We start from the raw sequence: 22926 nt of genomic DNA, 5'->3' as shown, positions 1-22926 counted from the left end.
AGCCCTCTGAGGCAGACGTTATCACCCTGATTCTTCCAGGTGAGAAGAAATGTGCCTCAAGTCAGAGTTGGAAGCAGCTTTGAGATTTCTGACTAAAAATCATACTCTCCTTTCCCCCTCCCCACTGCCTCTCCGGCCAAACCTGGAGGACCCAACTCTCTCAATGAAGGAAAAGTCCTACCAGGAGGGAGATATTCTGGCAGGGACATAGGAGCTCAAAAGAAAGACGTGTCTACATGAGGTGAGGCACTGCAAGCACCATGGATGGATCCAAGGATTGCCAAATGGTTGCATGGCGCTGGGCCCAAATCCTGCAACTTAAAGCAGCAGCCACTGGCCAAGCTCTGCTCCCTTGGTGCCATTGGCTGCAAAGTCTGGACCCCACCAGGGACTCTCCCCAATGTGCAGATGGGCACTCGGGAAGGCCACATCCCTGAGAGTCTCCACTGTTTCCAGAGCTCCTGGAGAGCCCCAGGCAAATGCTGACTCTCAAAAGAAAAACAGTGATTATTTGTACCACACTAATCCTCTCAAAAAAATGGCTATTAAAATAGAAATGCAAAATAAATCAGAGAGACAAACAGGAAGGAGTAACAATATAATCATAAAGCTTAACTGTCCCTGTGACCAGGCTGCAAGCTTTCCTCAAGCCTTTTAGAAACCAAGGCAAGAGGCAAACAAGATGGACTTCCTGCTTCTCATCATATAATAAAAGCTAAAAGTCTTAGTTCTTAAAAAAAAAAAAGACAATCTTTGTCTAACACTTAGCTCTAAAATAAATCTACCAAGTAGCTTCTAAAATAAATCCACCAAGTAGCTTAGACAGGGAACACTATGTGGCCCATGGACACACTTCCAAGAAGGATGGCTAACAGGAACCCTAACCCATTGCTGGTGGGGATGTAAAATGGTACAGCCACGGTGGAAAAGTTTGGTGGTTCCTCAAAAAGCTGAGCATAGAACCTCTGCATGACTCAGCAGTTCCAATCCTAGGTATATACCCAGAAGAAGTGAAGGCAGGAATGCAAACAAAAACCTGTACAATGCTCACTGCAGCACTTTTACAACAGCTAAAAGGTAGAAACAACTGAAATGTCCATCAACAGATAAAATGTGGTACACATATACAATAGAACACTACTTAGCCATAAAGAGAAATGAAGTCCTGATGCATGCTGCAACGTGGACAAACCCTGAAAACCTCATGCTAAGTTAAAGAAGTCAGTTGCAAAAGGATAAATACTGTATGATCTCACATATATAAAATAGGCAAATATACTGTTGTTGCTGTTAGGTGCCACCGAGCCCGTCCCAACTCATAGCGACCCCATATACAACAGAACAAAACACTGCCTGGCCTGCACCATCCTCACAATTGTTGCTATGTTCGAGCCCATTGTTGTAGCCACTGTGTCAGTCCATCCACTTGAGGGCCTTCTTTTTTTGCTGACCCTGTGCTTTTCCAAGCATGATGTCCTTCTCCTGATAACACGTCCAAAGTCTCAACAACCTTGCTTCTAAGGAGCATTCTGGCTGTACTTCTTTGAAGACAGATTTGTTTGTTCTTCTGGCAGTCCACGGTATATTCAATATTCTTTGCCAACACCATAATCCAATGTATCACATGTATGGAAACCAAAAATTAATAGGTGGTTACCAGAGCAGAAGGGGTGAGGGGGAGTTTCTGCTTGGGGGGCAGTAAGTTTACATTAATGGTGGTGCAATGATTTGGACAAGGATAGCGGGAATGGTTACCCAACTTGAAGAAAGCCATCAACATCACTGAACTGTACATACAGAATTGGTGTATGTTTTCCTGTGTTTATTTTCACTACAATAAAATTAAAAATACTGATTCAAAAAAAGAAGGATGGCTTCACTGTAAACCCAGGAACGTTTTCTGTGTACTTGTTTTCACCTGTGCTCCTCAGTACATGGGTCCCCAGGACTGGGCCCAACGACCTGAGAATATTCCTACTCAGATTCTTCTTACCCAGAGTCTACAGTAGCAAAAAGGGGGAAAAAAAAAAAAACTCCTCTGGCATGACTTGGCCAGCCTTCTTCATTGGACTAGGGAAGTAAACCATAGGCTAGGAAAATATTTCTTCATATAACCTTCTGCTTTACATGCTGTTTACCCTCCAACTCTAGTCAATAGGCTGCACAAAAACTTTCCAGCCAAATTAAAAACAGAACAGGAGCTGAAGGCAACAGTTTATCACAGCTGGATTTAAAGAATGCTAAACCCGGAGCATTTTGATCAGAAATAACTGTATTGGATTCCAGTGGGTTTTATGTCAGAGGCTCCTGTGGCCCCGGGGCCAGCACTCAAGACCAGCAGCTGCCATTGTGTTAATGAAAAGGCAGAGATATTTATGATTGCTAGCAACAATATTTAACGCCATCACCTGTGTTTACCGCTGGTTTGTAAAGGGGTTGGTGAGCTTACACTGCTGGCTGGTACTAAAAATGATTCCCAGTTACAAGAAAGGAAAATTATTCCTCACCAACTGTACACACGAGTTTTTCTGAGCAGCTGACGAAATAAGAGGCAGTTTTGAAACTAGGATCATTTTAATTAAAAAAATAAAAGAGGAAAGCTCACTTGATCTTCCCACCCTGACTGCAAAGGAGACGCATGTCTAGGCTCACTGATGGGCTGCACCCCTAGTGCTGATTGAGCAATACGAGTGAGCCAGCCACTGGGGAGAAGTTCCTAGAAAAGGCTGCAGGAACTGGCAACTTTATGCACTGGGATTTATCCTGTAGTTGCCAAGGCAACAAGGCAGCCTTGTTCAGCCCCTGAAAAGACCATGAAGCCACCCAAAGCTCTCAAGTCAGTATTTTCCCTCCTGCCTTCCAGCTGCCTGGGCTTAATGAATCATCTTTCCACTGGGCTGTGCCATCTTGGCCTCCATGGCCAAGCGAACGCCTCTCCTCTTAAGCCCAGCTCTACTGTTAACTGTTTGCACTCAGCCACCAGCAACAGGGCAATGCCCAATGAGCCCGAATACCAGCCTGCCGGACACATTCACATCTCATCAAGCTGGCCCTTCTTTCACTGTTAAGACTCCTGTGTTCAGGAAGAGAGTCAACTGGTCTTAAATCCTCACACATATTAACAGGCACTGTGACATTTTCAACTCGGGGATTAGAGGTCCAAATGCATCTTGGGGGTCTTTAAGGCCCTTCCATGGTCTAATGCAGGGATGATAGGGATGGGTAGGAGACAGCTTTGGAGTCAAATCAGGTTCCACCTCTCACAAGCTGTGTTACCCTGGCAGTCGCCTGACCAGTGACTGTCCCTGTAAAATGAGGATCCACATCAGAGGTTTGAGGTGAAAACAATGAAAGATACATTCTAGCTTGTGGCACAGCGCTCGGCACTCAGAGTCCCCAGTAAGGATGATAACTGTCGTAATAGAAACATGATTTATGGAGGAAGGGGTGAAAAAAGGACTTCTCTGGATTTAAACAGACCAAAAGGGAGTCAAATATCCACAATATTTAATGGACTTTTCCTTCAATTTGTAAGTCAAACCTTTCTGTATAAGGTAAAATCATAATTGGGTGAAAGAAAAAAAAAAACACTTCTCAACTCTGGTTTATTTAAAAAGACACCATTTTATCAAGTCCAGATCCATCCCTTCTCCTTTGTATTAGCCACATCTAAAGAAAAAATCCAAGCATTCAAACGGTTTGCAAAAGTTTTCTCTTAATTAGGATCCCTGTATCCATAGACCTGAATAACGATATCCTGAGCACATATGAAAAGGGAAGGCCAGACAGACTAAGAGCTTACAAATAATACGACTGGCATTTATTGGGTGTCAAATGTAAGCACAAGAAAGAGAAAGAAAAACCTGGGGCATGGCAAGGATGGACTGCTTGATTTCAGCAGCTGCTTTTCCTGTCCTCCAGTCCTTATACCCTTCTAGTCCTCACACACCTCCTGCCACTTTAATCTGTCATCGTGCAAAATCCACTGTTCAGCTCAACAGCCTTCCACAGCTCCCCACTGCCTTCAGAATAACATCCATTCAAAGCCCTGACCCCTCTCTCTACACTCATCTCCCATATTCCCTTATGGGAACCATAAACCTGAAGGAGACACACTAGTCCTTCACGGCTTCTCAAAATGCTTCATACATTCGTACCTCCCAAGCCTTGCTCACAGCACGTGTTCTATTTCGGATTCCATTCCTGCTCCTCTTAAACCACCTAACTTGCGTTCTTTCTTCAAAGCCTTCTCTAAGAGTTCTTCCAAGTTACCCTTGCTGTGACAGTCCTTCCCTCACTTGCTGCCTGAATCTTTGCTTTTCACTGTTAGTTATCCATCCATTTTTAGGCATGACTCATCTCTAACATTTTGCTGTGCACATGGCAGTCACTCATCACATTGTACAAGCATTCACCCGTGAAACCCTGTGCTGGGTGTCAGGAGACCTAAGGCCAGGTCTCCGACTATCTGGACTCTGGCCAAATCACCAGGTGGCTCTGGGCCTCAAATCTCTTTGTTATAGAAAAAGTCTGGTGAGATGAACTCTGAGTCTGCCAGAAGGATTTGCTACACCCTAGTATTGCTGGAAAACCTTTTTTTGTTTGGTTTGTTCTCCTCACTTTTTCAGTCAAGCCCTATCACTAAGACTAGAAGAAAGAATGGAAGATGTTTCGGGAAAGCAGAGGTTCAGAAGAGAAACTATGAAAATTCAGAGTTTAGGCAGAGAGCTGTAAATTTGTCTTTTTTTTTTTATTTAAAAAGAGCAAAATCTAAAAAATGCCATTTCCCCACCCCTTCTCTTTCTAGTGCCTAGCAACAGCTGGCCACAGGTATCTGTCATAAAGGTAACAGACGGGCCCTACTTCCTGTTCTTGCGGAGAAGTCCCTTCCTAAGCAGGTGTCACAAGGTTAACATCTGATGGGGAGGCTTGGAAGTTTCCCGTTTCCTGCTCTGATTCTGGCAGGAAAGCAGGAAGCACATGACCCTGGAGGTTAGCCCAGCTGGACTGAAGCAGCTTCAGAAGCAGGCCCATCTGCCTACACCCAGGGACCTCCCCCTGGAGCAGAGGGCTGCCTTCACTTCAAAAGGCAGGAAATACATCTCATATTAATGTCAACTGTGAATGAGAATCAAATGCCTTCCTGAGAGGCAGATATCTGGTCAACCCATTTTTCTACCCTCTCTCACAAATCAGGAGGCAGTGTCATGGATTGGATTGTGTCCTCCAAAAATGTGTCAACTTGGCCAGGCCATGATTCCCAGTATTGTGTGGCTGTCCACCATCTTCTCATCTGAAATGATTTTCCTATGTGTTGTTAATCCTACCTCTATGATGTTAATGAGGCATGATTAGAGGCAGTTATGTTAACAAGGCAGGACTCAATCTATAGGGTTAGGTTGTACCTTAAGTCAATTTCTTTTGAGATATAAAAGAGAGAAGTGAGCAGAGAGATGGAGAACCTCATGTCATCAAGAAAGCAGAGCCAGGAGCAGAGAGTTTCCTATGGACACGGGGTCCCTGAGCTGAGAAGATCCTAGACCAGGGGAAGATTGATGACAAAGACCTTCCCCCAGAGATGGTGCCCTGAATTCAGACTTCTAGCCTCCTAGACTGTGGGAGAATAAACTTCTCCTTGTTAAAGCCAGCTGCTTGCGGCGCTTCTGTTATAGAGGCCCTAGACGACTAAGGCAGGCAGCAAATGCTAGAAGACAGATCCTGGAGACTCAATCTGGAGACATCATTTAATCTCAGGGTTTTTTGGTTTTGTTTTGTTTTTTGCTGCTGTTTTAACCAGTTCCCCTGTCAATTTGAACATGATGCTCAATTTTTCCACTTATAACAAACGTCAGGCTCTACACTCCAACCTCAGAAAATACAATGAGAAAGTAGAAGAGGGAAACAGAGCTAATAGGTGGAACGAGGCCACCGACATTAGTGGAGCTTATCCTTTTAGGCGTGTAACTCAGACACAGGGAGAGGATAGGGAAAATGAAGGCATGAATCAGATGCTTCTGGTTTTATAAAAACTTCTCACAGCATTTCAGTGTTAGAATGTAGAAACCTCCAGGGCCAATACTGTCAGGCTGATAGATTTTAAAGACTGGACTCAGGAGAGGCTATGACTTTCCTGGAGGTACATGGAGTTGGTGTGGGAGCCAGGACCAGGACTGGCGGTCCACAGCATTCTTTCCAGGAGAACAAGTTGGTTCCCTTAATTTCCCCCCTAGGCTTACTTCAAGTGCTTAGCTCAGTGGAAGTATTTTCAACCATGACCACATCATGGAGAACAACTGTATGCCCCATGATCAAAGTGCTCAGTCAAGAGGAAAGAGAAGGGGCCCGGAGCAATTCTGGGACCAGCTATTTAAGTGATCAATTCTCTTAGTGTTGGGCCACAAGCTGAGCCAGGGAGGCAACCACCTTCTCCTATGTTTTGTTTTTGGTTGAAAACATGGGGCTATAAGTCTGTTTCTACTACCTCGTTATTGACAGGATGACATACTTTCCTGCCATTCCTCCTTGTGTCATTCACAGGAAGCGTCACCACAACTAAGTCATGGTCGCCTCTTTCTGTCATCACGAATGATTAGCAGATCCTAAACTGTCCTTTGGTGATCTGGCTACTTGGCGAAACTGGAAGGAACTCCTAACAAAATAGGCTTTATATCCGTGAGTGAAGTTAGAAAAGTCAGACCTCAATTAGAACCTATTAGGGCCCAAATGTAAAGGTCAGGATCTCTATCCGGGCTTTTGGCTTTAAAGAAGGTCCTTCTCTAAACTTCTGCAGCTCAGGATGGACAGGCTGTAGCCTCTCCAGAGGAAAGCGATCAGCACAGCCCTGGAACAGAAAAGCGGTGAATGAGGAAGGACGGAGGTGAGGGTTGAGTTTCCTCCATGCTCAGGAGCAAAGCAGCATGATTATCTTACTTTTCTGAAAAGAGCCTGTCCACAGGGAAATAATGGCAGATGGAAAAGAAGGCCAGTGATTCATCTTCAGCATTCACCAGGGGCTACCAGTGTGCAATAGTGTTAACCCTAAGAACTGGAACCTCCAGTTCCTGGTCTCCCTGAAGTAGGGGAAAGGTGGCTGTGTATAAGCAGAAACGAGACCAGAGGAAGGTGTCCCTTTGGACTGGGAAGATTCTGCCCCAATTACTTACATTACAGGTCTTTATTCTAATCCTTGATACAGATATTTCCTAAACTACACTCAGCATCATCCCAGGAGATTTTTTTTTATATATAATTTTTATTGTGCTTTAAGTGCAAGTTTACAAATCAAGTCAGTCTCTCACATAAAAACTTATATACACCTTGCTACATACTCCTAGTTACTCTCCCCCTAATGAGACAGCCTGCTCTCTCCCTCCACTCTCTCTTTTCGTGTCCATTTCACCAGCTTCTAACCCCCGTCACCCTCTCATCTCCCCTCCAGGCAGGAGATGCCAACATAGTCTGAAGTATCCACCTGATCCAAGAAGCTCACTCCTCACCAGCATCCCTCTCCAACCCATTGTCCAGTCCAATCCATGTCTGAAGAGTTGGCTTCGGGAACGGTTCCTGTCCTGGGCCAACAGAAGGTCTGGGGGCCATGACCACCAGGGTCCTTCCAGTCTCAGTCAGACCATTAAGTCTGGTCTTTTTATGAGAATTTGGGGTCTGCATCCCACAGCTCTCCTGCTCCCTCAGGGGTTTTCTGTTGTGTTCCCTGTCAGGGCAGTCATCGATTGTAGCCGGGCACCATCTAGTTCTTCTGGTCTCAGGATGATGCAGTTACTGGTTCATGTGGCCCTTTCTGTCTCTTGGGCTCATAATTACCTTGTGTCCTTGGTGTTCTTCGTTCTCCTTTGATCCAGGTGGGTTGAGACCAATTGATGCATCTTAGATGGCTGCTTGCTAGCGTTTAAGACCCCAGACACCACTCTTCAAAGTGGGATGCAGAATGTGTTCTTAATAGATTTTATTATGCCAATTGACTTAGATGTCCCCTGAAATCTTGGTCCCCAAGCCCCTGCCCCTGCTACACTGGCCTTCGAAGCATTCAGTTTATTCCAGAAACTTCTTTGCTTTTGGTCTAGTCCAACTGTGCTGACCTCCCCTGTATTGTGAGTTGTCTTTCCCTTCACCTAAAGTAGTTCTTATCTACCAACTAATTAGTGAATACCCCTCTCCCACCCTCCCTCCTCTCATAACCATGAAACAATGTTTTCTTCTCAGTTTAAACTATTTCTCAAGTTCTTATAATAGTGGTCTTATATAATATTTGTCCTTTTGCATCTGACTAATTTCACTCAGCATAATGCCTTCCAGGTTCCTCCACGTTATGAAATGTTTCACAGATTCCTCACTGTTCTTTATCGATGCATAGTATTCCACTGTGTGAATATACCTTAATTTATTTATCCATTCCTCCATTGATGGGCACCTTGGTTGCTTCCATCTTTTTGCTATTATAAACAGTGCTGTAACAAACATGGATGTACGTGTATCTGTTCGTGTAAAGGCTCTTATTTCTCTAGGATATATTCCGAGGAGTGGGATTGCTGGATCGTATGGTAGTTCTATTCCTAGCTTTTTAAGAAAGCGCCAAATCGATTTCCAAAGTGGTTGTACCATTTGACATTCCCACCAGCAGTGTAGAAGTGTTCCCATCTCGCATCATCCCAAGGTTTTTAAGTTTTGTTTCCATTTTTTAAATTAGAAATGCCCAACGGCAGTCATGCTTCAACCATTTAAGGTCCACTTGATCACCATCAAGACAATTGGTCCAGGCCTAGGGATGAGTGATCACTACAGAAAAGGAGTGAAGGGCTTTCTCGATATCTGTGTAGACATTTCTTCCAGTGCCTTCTGCAGATACTACACATACAACCGAGGATGCTGCATTGCAAGTGCGTTCTATCAGAAGCTTCTAGATGGCCCACAGGTGCCACATCAATAAAGGGCTGAGATCAGTGAATACAAGTCCATTCTCTTCAAGACTGCCCTTAGTGCTCTGAATCCTTGTCTCAGAACGCACCCATAGATTATCTGTCAAGCGTTTTGGGCAGGACCTTTAACCTCTTCTAAGTAAAAAATGGAAACAAAATCTAAAAACCTTGGGATGACACTGAGTGGAGCGGAGAAAATTAGTTTCATCGTCTGCAGTGTGAGAACAAAGTCCCTGAATACCATACAGTGTTGTCGTCAGGATCAAATGTAAATGAACTCGCTTCAAACCCACAAAAAGCATTTGCTGGGAAGGTACCGTTACTGTAGTGTGAATCTTCACAGGGGGATGTACGGATAACCAGCTCACAAAGTTCTTAATGGAAAAGATGGCATCATTTGATTTTCTTCTGCTGCATCTAACGTAGTGCTAGCTATCAAAATTCACATAATGGCTGGTTGAACCAATGACCCTTAAAGCCTTGGCCCTAAAAGCATTTTGCTTATCATGGTTAATAGTTTGTTATCCATGACTGCTCTGGAAACTTCTGCTTTATGCTTCATGCTATTTATTCCATCTCCCTCCCAGTGGCTCGTTAAGGTGAAGACTACTCAATCATCCAACATATTCCATATTGCATGAACTGTCTCCCTCCTCTGGCTGAATCCTCAGGCTTAACCTCCCACACTTCCTCTTTCATTCAGGACAATCCATTCATCATTCAACTATAGTACAATACCTGTTCCCGGCTCCGAGTGATCCTCTCAGAGAGCAAATCCGAGTTGTTTCTTTCTTCTTCCAATTCCATTTCCAGTTGAGACACCTTCTCCTAAGAAAGAAGTCACGAACACAACCCATGTAACTTGCACAGACCCAGATTAAGAGAAAGGACTGACCTGTGCAAAGAGAACTCGAGAGCAAAAGGGAGCTTCATATTATTAGGGCCTGGGAAGGGGATGTGTCTTTCTTATACTGCCCAAAACAGATATTTTAAAAACTATATTTTATCACTTTTAGATACTGTAAAGTATAATAGTACATATTACAGAAAATTTAGAAAATACATAAAAGAAAAAAATATTACCCCAAACACTAACATAAACACTAAAGACATTTTCAAATGTTTCCCTCAAGTCTTTTTTCCCCCCTAAGAATCTATAACTGTAAACAGGTCTACTTAAGCCAGGTACCTGTTAAAAGACAACATGGACACATTTCCCTAAATGCTTCATGCTCAGGAAAATGTCTCACCTCCCTACTGCTCAGGGTTTCCAAAAATCTTGCGGCAGTGAGGTCTGTAACAGTCTTTTGCACCTGCCTCTTTCTTCTAGGGAACCCCGTACACCCCACACTGCACAACCCCGAACCTGCGCTGATTAATATAGCAATGTTGTTACATGCTGTAAGTCAATTCTGACTCATTGTGACCCCATAGGACAGAGTGGAACTGCCCCAAAGGGCTTCCTAGGCTGTAATCTTTACAGAAGCAGTTCGCTAGGTCTTTTCTGCCATGGAGTGGCTGATGGGTTCAAACCACCAACCTTTCGTTAGCAGCAGAGAGCTTAACCATTGCGCCACCAGGGCCCTTTAACGTAGCTAAAACAATCACCATGGGAGAATTATAATTTGCATCTTCCTTGCTGGCTCCTAACTTAGCATCATTGAGTGTTACAGAGTAAGCATTTCAAAGCAGCTTTGTACATGAAGAAAGAGGCTTCTAACACAAACTACCCCACTCAGACCTGCTAGGCTGTGGGGTCTATGCGTGCGTTACTCCTCTGTAGTCACCAGCCCATATGTCCTGAGTCTGGGTTAACTCAGAGCCACAAGCTCTAGAAAGCAACCGGCATTATGTGTTTTTAAACATGGTCTGCAGCATTTATATAAATATTGTCCCTGCAATGGCAAAGGTGACTGGCAAGCTATGGGTGTTTTTGCAAGCACCAAAAACAAAACTCACAGAGCTCATTCCCCACCAGAGCTAGAAAACTACTGGGAAGCTGGAAAGCTCTCTCCAGCAGCATCCCAAAGACGAAGTGAGCACGGGGCTGGGTGCTGCACAGATGACTGTCTGTTCAATGGTCCTGATTCCTCCAAGGCTGGCTTCACCGCCGTCAAACGTCACCAAGGCTCCGCAAATGTTGCATTTACATACAACACCCACCCGAGTTCTGGAGTTTACAGAAAGTGTCCACCCAAAATTAATTTGTTACGTGCTAAAGGGGCCCTGGTGGCACAGTGGTTACGAGCTCAGGCTGCTAACCAAAAGGTTAGCAGTTCGAATCCACCAGGCGTTCCTTGGAAACCCTATGGGGCAGTTCTACTCTGTGCTATAGGGTCACTATGAGTCGGAATCAACTTGGTGGCAATGGGTTTGTTTTGTTTTGTTTTGTTTAAATGAAGAAACAGGCAAGACATAGTTGCAGCACCACGGTCCTGCCAGCTGCTCTCTTAGGGGAGGAAACACCCTCTCAAGTGTGCTTCACAGGGGCAGGGCCTTGAGAGCTACTCATTTTAGTAATTAATGGAGAAATACCTAAAATATTCTACAGGGCAAAGGAAGCTTAGCCACACCATTGGCTAAGTGAGCAAAAGGACATGCTGTTTTTATTCAGAGTGTACTAGAAGGTGATGGCCTCGCAACCCAATCTCGAGCTAGCAATGCCTCCTCACAGGGCCGGTTCCATACCACAGAATCCAGCAGGAGCATTCAGACACGTCCAGGACCAGTTTACACCAGGGGTTCTAACTCCATGCCCCAAGAGGCTTCACCTGATTTTAAGCAGGTTGTCTGGGCCCTAGAGTAATCAGCCTCTCCTTAACTGGGGTTGACCTTGGTGTGCCAAAAAATTACCTCCCCTAAAGAGATCAGAGGAGATTGCAAAACGTGTAGCAATCCTATGAAAGAATAAGAAAACTGTAACCAGGTTATTCTGGCCTCTAAAAAGGGTCCATCTGATAAAATCTTTAATGGTTGAAATAAACTGCAACTAAGTTCCCCAGAGGTTTAAAAAAGTTATTGCTATTTATTTGCAAAGCTAAATCTGGAATTCTGTTGACTTTACATTCAAGCCATCTTCCTTGCCCTTGAGCACTGTCCTTTATCAAAACCTTGACAATTTTCACTTCTCCAGTAGGTATAAGATTTATTTTTCAGGTCTCTCTCTCTTTCTCAAAAGCCTGTGTGTGTATATGTGTGTGGTACGTGTATGTAGGTGTGTCCATATGTGAGTGTGTGTGTGTATGTCTGTACGTGGTGTGAGTGTGTGTGTGTGTCTGTAGGTGTTTCTGGTGTTTAGATGGTTTATTTCCTGAGGATTCTTCTTTTTCAGAAGCTCAGGTTCTCCCTGCCAGATCAGTGGACTGTTCATATTTAGACCCGTTACTTCATTAATGTTTTTTCTAACGTGTTGTGTTTCCATCCCTGTCAATAGATCACTCCCACCCAGTGACTCCACTGAGACTGTACTATGCACACAAAAATAAACTGAGCCATAGTTTGCCACTAGCTTTGGCAAAGCGAGATAATCTCTGAGGAAAAATGGGCCAGAAACAGGAAGAAAGAATGGCATGCATGCTGGGGCAGGTGAGCACTGTCTTCAGGCGTCAGGCGGTCTGGCCCAGGCGCGTCCTCCCCACCCCTGGCTACGCAGCGGAGCAGTGGTGGTTCAGCAGGAGAGTTCCCTCCTTCCGTGCAGACACCCAGGTTTCACTCCCAGCCAGTGCACCTCACTCACAGCCACCCCATCTGTCAGCGGGGCTTGTGTGTTGCTGTGATGCTCAACAGGTTTCAGAGGAGCTTCCAGACTAAGACAGCCTAGGGAGAAAGGGCCAGCAATCTACTTCCAAAAATCAGCCAGTGAAAACCCTAGGGATCACAACAGTCCAATCCACAATCAGTGATGAGGATGGTGCAGGACCAGGCAGTGTTTCATTCCACTGAGTGTGGGTCACCATGAGAAAGGGGCGACTCAACGGCAGTCAATAACCACAACAAGAGATACACAGCAGTTCTGTCCCCTTTGTGGTTGGACAAACTATCTACGTGCCCTTATATAAAGTCACCTAACCTCTCTGGGACTCAGTTCTGCTTCCTCCTCAAGCAGATGAAGACACTGGACCATGTTATTTCCACCACTCCTTCTGGCTCTGAGGTCCAACAAGTCTATGATCTACTAGTTTCTTTCTCAAGTCAAGAAATGATATTACTAACATCTGGTTGTTCAAGAGAATAAAAACTGAAGATTTCTCAAACGCAGAGGTACGAGTGGAGAGGCTGCCCACTAATGTCCCAGACTCAGTCTCTAAAGACCCCCCAGCTCTGGCTTATTGGGCCCACAAACCTCCATCTGCTTGACGAGTCTGCTGCGGTCATCTTTGAGCTGACTCTTGGCCTCCAGCTCATACTCCAGGTCCTTCAGTGTCTGCTCCAGAAGCTGCCTTCTCGTGAGAGCTTCATCCTGAGATCTCTGGTAGTCCCGTAACTCATCCTCCACCAGGCGCATCTGGAATGAGGAGGTGGAGTGGTTTTCTGAGGTGATATCCCAACAGACAGGACATAGGCTGACCCCAAAGAAAAGAAGATCAAGGGGAATGCCCCTCCCCATACTGGAGATCAGAGGACCTTGAGCAAGTTCCACCTCCCTCTGGGCCTCAGTTTCCTCTTCTGTAAGAAGGGGTTAGACAAGGTCAGCATGTTCCACCTGCAAGTAGTAACCCATTGGTTTATAAACTGTATTTAATAGCTGTTGACCACAATTTTTTTTAATATAAGAGCAAAAAAAAAAAAAGAATATAAGCAAATATTGCTTTGTGCAACTTTTGTATATATTTGTAGGATTTACATATTACTGAGTCACAATGCAGTATGTATTTCTTACAATGGTTGATGGTTAAAATACTCTTGAAAGCCAATGAACTAGGTAAGGTTTTCCCAGAGTGTAATTTACTGCCCACCCTTGTCAGCATCACCTAAAGAGAGGTTTAAAATTCAGGGAAAATTAAAACCAAATTAATGACCCCAAAGCAACCTGGAGGCACAAAAACAAATAACACAAGAGGGTACCTTAGGTGAAAACCACTGCCGGGTACCCAGAATAAAATGTCACTGCTGTCATAACTGACAGCGTTATTTTCATCCACAAGGTGGCACTGCACTAACAGCTTTGAAGAAAGTGCCTCCTGCCAAGGAGACCAGCCACCTCAGGCACCGGGTGGGTATTCCCTAAACATCTGTGAGAACTGAAACAGTGACGTGTCTGTTTTGTTCCACCTTCCTACCCTCCTGGAGATGGTCAAAACTAAGGGATGAAAGCACGGTTTTAGGAATACCGGGGATTATTCCCTTCAGAGAGTATACGTAAGAATAAGTGGCAAAATCCATTTAGATATCACTCTTTTGGGGTGGTTTTCACAGAAAAGTTGAGGACGCCTCAGAGATGGTCTTTGGAGACCCAATAGGTTAGGCCAATTGGGAAGACCAGTGGGAAAACTTTAAAATGTCTATTTCTTTCAAATCAAAACACTATCACAGGATTTAGGATAGGCCTTTATAACTTTTTTTTTTTAATTGAGATCTCTAACTCAGTTCAACCAAAACACGGGTGGTAAACAGGGTTGAGTTTTTCAAGGATCCAGAGTGACCTCAGCTTGTTAATTCACTGCTGTTGTAGACAACCCCACGACCTCAGCAGCTTGATGGAGGGTGGTATCTGACTAGCTTCCCTTCCATGATGAGGTGTCCATTTCTGCCGTTCAAAGGGAAAGAGTCTCTCATAGGCTATGCCACCCAGAAAAATGAGGAACAGCCATCTTTGCTTCCATTGTAAAGGGTCATTTTCTGAATTACCGCTCTTTTACAAGCAACAGTGGCTCCTTCAGGCCTTCACTAATCTCTCTGGGACTTAGTTTACTTATCTAACTAGACGGTCTCTTAGTCTCCTTCCAACCTGGAGATTCTAGGGTAACAGCATTATACGAAAAGCAACAGGAAGCACTTTGCAGGGATCACTGTGACATTGTGACTTTTCAAAACCAAAACAGAAAGACCAAGTGCTTATTGGTGTTCTGGCAAATATCTGAATTCCTCCATGCCTTTGCTAGAGAAATAAAAATGATTTTTTTTTTTAATGCCAAGGAGAACTGTGATGTAAGTGTGCTAATTCCAGCTGCTGATTTGAGGGCTGTTCCCTGTGACCCCTGTCAGCTATACCTGTGACTCCCCAGTCAGCTGTACCCTGTGACCCCTGTCAGCTGTACCCTGTGACCTCAGTTCAGCAGGGATCCTCTATCAGGGTCCTTTCAGAAGTGTTCCAGAAGTCTGCGATAAATATCCATTGTTCTTTTAGATATTTTAGCACTGACTCATGGGTGACTTTTCTTTGTTCATAAAAAGTTTGTTTTGTAAAGAAAAAGTTGTTTTCCTCTGGAATCTTAGTGGTCTTGGCACTGTTTATATGAAGGAAAAAACACACACGTACATATAAACCTCAGAACTGAAGAAGGGAAGCTAATATTAATTTAGTGCCCGAGATGTCAGACACTGCTAAAGAGTCTCATGTGTTATCTCATTTAATTATTAAATCATCCACAGTCTGTACATTTTTGAAGAAGTAGAAACGGATTAACGTGGTCAAGGTCACCCAGCTAGTAAGAGGCACAGCTGGAATTCAACACACACTGTGCCTACATTCTAGAGCCTTGAGCTTTCCATTAAAATCATCAAAAAGTTCCCTTTATTTTTCTTAGTTCCTTAGGGGGTCACGATTTAAGTGTCCCAACATTTGGGTTGTCCCTGGGTGGTGCAAACAGTTAACAAGCTCAGATACTAACCAAAAGCTTGGAGGTTCGAGTCCACCCATCTTGGAAGAAAGGCGTGGCGATCTACTTCCCAAAAATCAGCCATTGAAAACCCTATGGAGCACAGTTCTACTCAGACACACGTGGGGTGGCCATGAGTTGGTGCTGACTCAATGGCAAGTGGGTTTTTTTTTTTTTAATTTGGGTTACTTTTCTCTATTATTCTTAAATATAAAACCAAGAATACGCTTAAATAATTTCAGTACTCATAAATTCTTGAGGATTTCCTTTTGTCCCCATGATTGTCGTTATGAAATTCTTGACCACCACTCCCCATGCCAATAAAAGTCTTTCTTATCAAAAATGAATGGCAAAAAACAGTTGGTTACTACAGTCCCTGTTCTAAAATTAAAGTATTAACACCTATAAATCTTTTGGACACAGCTGGGCACATAACTGGTGCTCTATAAATGGTAGCTAAGCATTTTAAGCAGGAAATTTTGGACTAATCAAGAAAACAGTCAGTTTAAAGTTATGTCAATTTCACCTCCGCATTCACAGGTCCTCTGGGGCTTAGAAGGCCATCTTCCCCACGGAACCATCCGCAGTGTGAAGAGTGAAAAATTAAACATGAAAGCTACGTTGGAATCTACCCCCAAGTTTCTCACAGAAGAGTTTCAAAGTAATTGCAAAGGGCACTTTGAATAAGCGGCACTTATCGGCCAGGCGTTACCTCCTCCTGAATTTTCATGGCTGTCAGATGGGCCTTCTCTGCCTCCAGGGTTTTCTCCTTCAAATGCCTTTGCATCTCTGCAAGCTCCCTGCGATTCTTCTCCTTGTACTCATCCAGCTGGTTCTGCAGCTGCAGCGTTGACGTGCGGGATGCCTCAACAATGTCAGCCATCTGGAAGAGGTGGTACAGACATGAGCCCACCATAACATGCTCCACCAGGGGCAGGGAGCTAGGTTTGGGGTCCATTTAAACACAGAAGGCATCTCCTCCTCTCCCTGCCTTCTACAGCCTTTCCAACAGCTCTGCAAAGCAGCTGGTCATGGGCCCCCCATGTGTGGTCACCTCTGGTTTGGGAGCAGCTTGGAGGAGTGAACGAGCACATCCTTGGAGCTAGATACACAGTCCTGGGTTTATATCCTTGCCTTTCTACTTACCAGCTATGTGACTGGGGCATGTACTTAATCTCTCTGGGCCTCAGTGACCCCTCACTGGAAAGACCAAAATCAGCTGTACCCTGTGACCCCCCCATCAGCTGTACCCTGTGACCCCTGTCAGCTGTACCCTGTGACCCCTGTCAGCTGTACCCTGTGACCCCCTTGTCAGACTGTTGTCAGAATTAAAACAATCCAGAGATATAGACAGAATTCTACTTAGATGCAAAACAGCTAGTCAAGTGACTGGCACATAACCCAGGTGTCTAAAAATGGCAGCCACCATTGTCCGCTTCTAGGATGCAGGAAGCCCATCGGCCTCGTGCCTGTCCCCTCCTGGGTATCTGGGGGAGACACAAGCAGAGGAGCTACTGTCCTTTACATTCCTGGACAAGGAAGATAGGTGCTGAGTCCTAAACAAGCCACAAACACTTAGATTCTGGTTGGAGAAACACGTGGTAACTCTGCATTTACATGCCAGATGGCTTCACGTAATTTTTTAAAGGAGCTGGGCCCAGAATCCAGAGAGCGTTAGCATTTACTTCTTCTGGCCAAGCTCTCTGTACCTGGGATTCTCAAGTCCAAAGAGCTGTTTCGGGTAATCTGCAAATCCCTGACACATGTACCTAGTATCACACTGATGTTAACTGCACACTTCCTAAGCTTTCATCAGACCCCCAAAGAGGACTGGGTCCCAACAAAAGGCTTATGCCCTGCACCCTCCCCCTCATTCACTTCCCTTACCTCCTTCTGAAGTTTCTCGATGGTCTTGTCCAGGTGCCATCGCTCGTTCTCCATTTCATTCTTCAGCCTCCTTAATTGCTCTTTCTGCTCAGTCTCATCTTTTAGCTTCTCAGACAACTGCTTCTGCTCCTGGGTGGCCCGACTCAGATTTCTCTGCAGGTGGCAGGAAGAGGACAGTGCTGTCACCTACCTACGAGGTCGGCCATGGCAACAGGTGGCAGAGGGAATTTCACACCACGCCACAAAGCAGCCTGACCTGTTACATCAGTGACAGGGGAAAAGATCAAAATAAAGCCATCGCAGAGACACAAGGACATTGTTAGTTCTGAAATTCAAGGACTGGAAAGGAAAGCTGACTTAACCAAAAACATCCACAGGAATGAAGAGGAAGACAAAGGATGTATTGTAGAAATACGGACAATGCCAAGGCTGTCAGGGGTGGCAATCCAGGAGCGTGGCTGCAAATCTGAATGTCTGTGCTCAAAAACTGAGGTTAGGGGCCCCAGGTAGTGTAAATGGTTAATGTGCTTGGCTGCTAACCAAAAGGCTGAAGGTTCAAGTCCACCCATAGGTGCCTTGGAAAAAGACCTGGCGACCTCCTTTCCAAAACATCAGCCACTGTGGAGTACAGTTCTACTCTGACACACGTGGGGTCGCCAAAAATCGGAGTTGACGCCACAGCAACCAGTTTAGACCTACCTGGCAATCCACACCCTGTGGTAGGCAGTATTGCACCTGTATTCTTAGAATTTTATCTGCTGTGCAAATGGTTCTTAAAATAGCTACAAATGAATCTATAAGGGAAGAGAATAATGCCCCACAGGCCAAGAGTCCATCTGGGGGCAGGGAGCTGCAATCAACAGAACTCAGTGGGCTGGACTCAGATACAGAAAAAAAGGAACTTGGGAAGCTCCAGACGTTGATGAGCTCGATAAACAGAATACAGTATCAAACGGAAGAAACACTAGTCAGAAAAAGTGTACATGGATGGTTATTTGGTGAATCAGCACCAAACGCTAATACTTACGGTACAGCATAACCATCTCGGGCCAGATATCTTCCCTGGTCTCCCTTCAATAGCTCATCTCCCAGTGCTACACCGACAGGCGTCCTTCATGTAAACAATACTCAATTCCAAAACAAAATCCTAAGATAGGTTAGGAAAGTGGCTTCTTAGAACAACTAAGCATGAGGGCCATTGGTGTGAGGATATCAAAAGGGGACGCAGCGCAGAGCAGGGGGCGCATGACCCACAGACTGGACCGTCTAGAAGACGTTATTGGGTGCTGAGGGCTGAATGTGGGTTAGTACAATTACTGCGTAGAGTCTACCAGATTCTGCCTCCCTGTAGAAGCTGCATAAAAACAACAATTTATACTTTTACAGTGCTTAACTGTTTACAAACTGCTGCCACCTGTGCTAACTCGGGCATCTTGAAAACATTCCCCAGTGACCTGAGGCACTCCTGGTTTGCACAGAAACAGCGCTGCTCTGCCAACCATGTGACCTTCCACGGAGGTCTCCCAGCCTCTGGCTGAGGGGCTGGCTGTGCTTTGAGAACCAGCCAGCATAGCCAGGCTGCTGAAGTTAGTTACTGCAGGGAACCAATGCCCACAAAAGCAGTTGGGGAAAAGAAGGGGCAAGAGGAAGGAAATCAGAGGCTCAGTTAACAGGAGGGTGTCCTACCACAACCACAGCTGGGCACACACCACAGGCGGGTCAACCCCTGGGATTTCTGTTGGTGGTCTATTTAGTGGTGTTGGGGGAAAGAGCAGCCCTGGTGGCACAGTGGTTAAGCACTCGGCTGCTAACTGAAAGGTTGGTAGTTTGAACACACCAGCCACTCTGAGGGAGAAAGATGTGGCAGTCTTGTTTCCATAAAGATTACAGCCTTGGAAACCCTATGGGGCAGTCCTATTCTGGCCTATACGGGCACTATGAGTCAGAACTGACTCAACTGCAATGAGTTTCGGCTTTCTGGTTTTGGGGGAAAGGGGGACATGTGGGGTAAGGAAAAGGGGGACATAGGGGAGAAGGGGAACACATGGGGTAAGGAGAAGTTGTTACCGTGGATCTGCTATATGGGAGAAAAGTCCCAGGAACACATAACTGAAAAATGTAAATTCTTAAACAACAAATATAGAGGACTAGCAATAGCTTACTGTAGAACCTGCAGGATCCAACTCAAACCTGGCCCTATGGATCTACCAGCCTCTTGGATCCCAATCCCAGGGGCTCCTGGGTCCACAAACAAGCCAATATCAGCACCATTTAACCTCCACGTGGTTTGTAATTTATACAGCACACTTTGCCCAGGCAGAGCTTCATCCTAGTCCTTCTGTGCACTGGGGACACCAGAGGCTCACTGCTCTGGGCTTGGTGCCTGGCCAACACCATCATCCCACCGACACACACACACACACACACACAAGTTCTGCTAAATTAACTTTTTAATATTTCTTGCATGCTTGCTTCTATTTCAAGGTAGTAGGATCTACAAAAGCGAGGGGTAGATTTTCTATGCGGGCATGTTGCAAACCCAGGTTCACTACTGGGCATACGATAAAAAAACTCAGTGGTTAAGAATTAATACCTATCCCCAAAAGTGGTCTGAAAACTTCCTAGGTGGAAACCACCAAGGGGGTGTGGGTGGCCCTTATTTAATCAGCCCTTACTTAAAATGTAAAATGTAGCCCTTTCCTGTGGACTCACAGTTCTTAGAGTGAGGCCCACAAATTAGCATTTAAAAGTTACCCAGGTAATTCTAATGTTTGAGAAACATCATTTTAGAACAATGCTCTGCCTTTTCTAGTGTTCAAGAAATATGTTTCAGTAAGTCACTGCTGAGAAAACATGCCCCAAATTCTAATGGAAAGAGACGAAGTTGGCAACTTTGTCATTTTTTTTAATCCTTCATGTGGGCAATGTTAGTGTGAGATACTCCATAGCTACAATATATTTCCGAGACCAGTGATACAAGTCCATTGATTGATAACAGGACAAAACCTTTAGGGGAAATGCAGCATCTCAGAGAATTCAAGACACAACGTATGGTGTCCCTGAGCTTGAGGACCATTACCTGTCAATGGATGCAAGTCTTTTACTATGTGACCGAGTAAGGCCCAGATTAAACCATATGAACAATAACCGTGTGCAGATGATCCTATGGGCTCAAAGGAACAGGCGGTTTGATCGGGAGGAGGCTGGTCCTCTTGGAGCCCTGGCCAAATGATAACTGGACTACCGATGTGGAAACATTGGGGCTCTTTTCCTCTGTTGTCTCAGTATACAAAAATCCAACGTGGTGGGAGGTAATGGGATCCAGAATAGATACCAATATCGATCCCTGAATGGAAAAATGGTGGTTTCTCCAGAAAAGGTTTCTTTACCTTCCCATCTACAGAAGCGACTTGTAAAGGGAATCACAGGCACCATCGCCTTGGATGCATTACAAGTAGTCCTAGGGAGCAGCCCAGTTCTAAACCAAGTGCCAGGGGTCAAGCAAACCAAGGCTGGCTTCTTTATGGACCCTCTACCACTTTTTGACCAAGTCATAATAAATTAGACAGAAATTTGCTATGGTCTGCAGCTACTATGAAGATGCAACAGACTGCTAAATGCACAAGGACTTTGAATTGTAAAACAATTGCTTTTAAAAAAAAAAAAGTTACTCTTTCCTCTTCAACCAAGGCTTAAGCTCCCTTTTAACTGCCAGCTTGGGGAAGAGAGGCATGCGGAGTTATTGAACTAAAGGATCTGATTATCTGGTTCCCGAATTTCAGAGAAAACATTGTGTTCATTTTACAATGACCATGGGCTTTTCATGGCATTAGAAGGGCACAGGACCAGGCAGCGTTCCGTTCCATCACGCATGGGGTCACTGACTGAACAGCCAACTTGACAGCACTAACAACAACAACAACCACTTTTGAGTCCAGAGAATTCAGATAAAGATGGCGAGACTGTCGGGGCTGTTTCAAATCCTTGCCAGGTCGTACTGGCAGTGGTTAGCATGGCTGCACACAGCTCGAAGCCTTCTCACCATCTCTACACAGCTGGGAAAACAGGCCTCAACAAAAATAACATGTCAGGGATAATTTCCAAGGCAAGGAGAGAAATTCGAGGGGTGGGAATGGATGGGATTACATTAAGATTTTAGGCTTTGAGCCATCATCTCTCTGTTCTGTACTCTGAATTAAATATTAGCTGTAGATTCACAGCTGGTGAACTGCTTCCATATGTGGGAAGATTTGTTTGGCCAAAAAATGATAAAGATGATCTGAGAGACCACTATTGCGGCACCCAGTGCTGGAATCGAACATGACACAAAGGTACAGAACTGTGTCTGTGTATGCTATAAATGCTCCTCCTTTCTTTCTGCCCCCAAATCGCTCGCAAATTCAAACCATGCACTTTGGCAGCTGGATTCGGTACCAGCAGTGATCACAAACCTTAACCCACAGCACAGTAAGCCATCCAGGCAAAATCAACCAATCAGGTGTTTCTAACAAACCGTCCACACAAAATCAACCAATCAGGAGTTTCTTACAAACCATCCAGGCAAAACCAACCAATCAGGAGTTTCTAACAAACTGTCCAGACAGAATCAACCAATCAGGAGTTTACAACAGAAATCTAGAATTAAAGGAAAAGAAATCCAAAGTTGGGGCAGTAACAACAAACATAGAAGAAAATAGGGCTAAGTGTGTACAAAAACAGGTTCTCAGGGTTATTTGTCGTTACCAGGGACTGGGGGAGGGAGAAATAGAGACTTATTGCTTAAAGGGTCCTGAGTTTCTGTTTGGGGTGATGGAAAACTGAGAAATGGATAGGGGTAATATGAAAATAATTAATGTCACTGACTTGTACCTTTAAAATGGCTGAAGTGGCAAATACTTTGTTGTGTATACCTCCTCACAACAACATATTTAAAAATGATTAAGATGGCAAAAATTTTGTCCTAAATATTTTTACAACAAAAAAATTTACAAACAAAACAAGTTCTCTATCAGAACCCAGAGAAAAGGAGTGTGGCCAGGAGAAGGATTAGCCCCTGGGTGAGGCTGACCTGTGTGAATCCTGGAACACACCCTGAGGAGATGAATCTGCTTACTGAAACAAGAGCTGCAATTAGGCCTTTAAGAATCTGAACTCTGACTCTTCCCAGCTCTTAAACATCTTTAATGTGCCTTAAACTCTCTCTCCACCCCCCACCCCCCACCCACACGGGTCTCTAATAGAAAGCTTTAACAACCTTCCCCTTAGTCTGCCCTCAAAACCACCGGCTT

At 44.8% G+C, this 22926-nt stretch overlaps 1 protein-coding gene across 4 annotated transcripts in view; it reads right to left on the bottom strand.

The window, feature by feature from the left end:
• Positions 1-22926, bottom strand: part of CGNL1 (cingulin like 1) — a 189597-nt gene that overhangs the window by 14405 nt on the left and 152266 nt on the right. For all 4 annotated transcript variants that reach the window (XM_049905311.1, XM_049905309.1, XM_049905312.1 and 1 more), the window contains 4 exons: positions 17639-17791; positions 16464-16634; positions 13276-13437; positions 9672-9761 (listed from right to left, as the gene is read on the bottom strand). In XM_049905311.1, coding sequence (XP_049761268.1) covers positions 9672-9761; positions 13276-13437; positions 16464-16634; positions 17639-17791 — 576 coding nt within the window. The remainder of the gene's footprint in view (positions 1-9671; positions 9762-13275; positions 13438-16463; positions 16635-17638; positions 17792-22926) is intronic.

The sequence above is a fragment of the Elephas maximus genome, chromosome 13 (genome assembly GCF_024166365.1).
Source record: "Elephas maximus indicus isolate mEleMax1 chromosome 13, mEleMax1 primary haplotype, whole genome shotgun sequence".
In the NCBI taxonomy this organism is placed as follows: Eukaryota; Metazoa; Chordata; class Mammalia; order Proboscidea; family Elephantidae; genus Elephas; species Elephas maximus.
The sequence above is the reverse complement of the archived record's forward strand: the minus strand, read 5'-3'. Positions and strand labels throughout refer to the sequence as shown.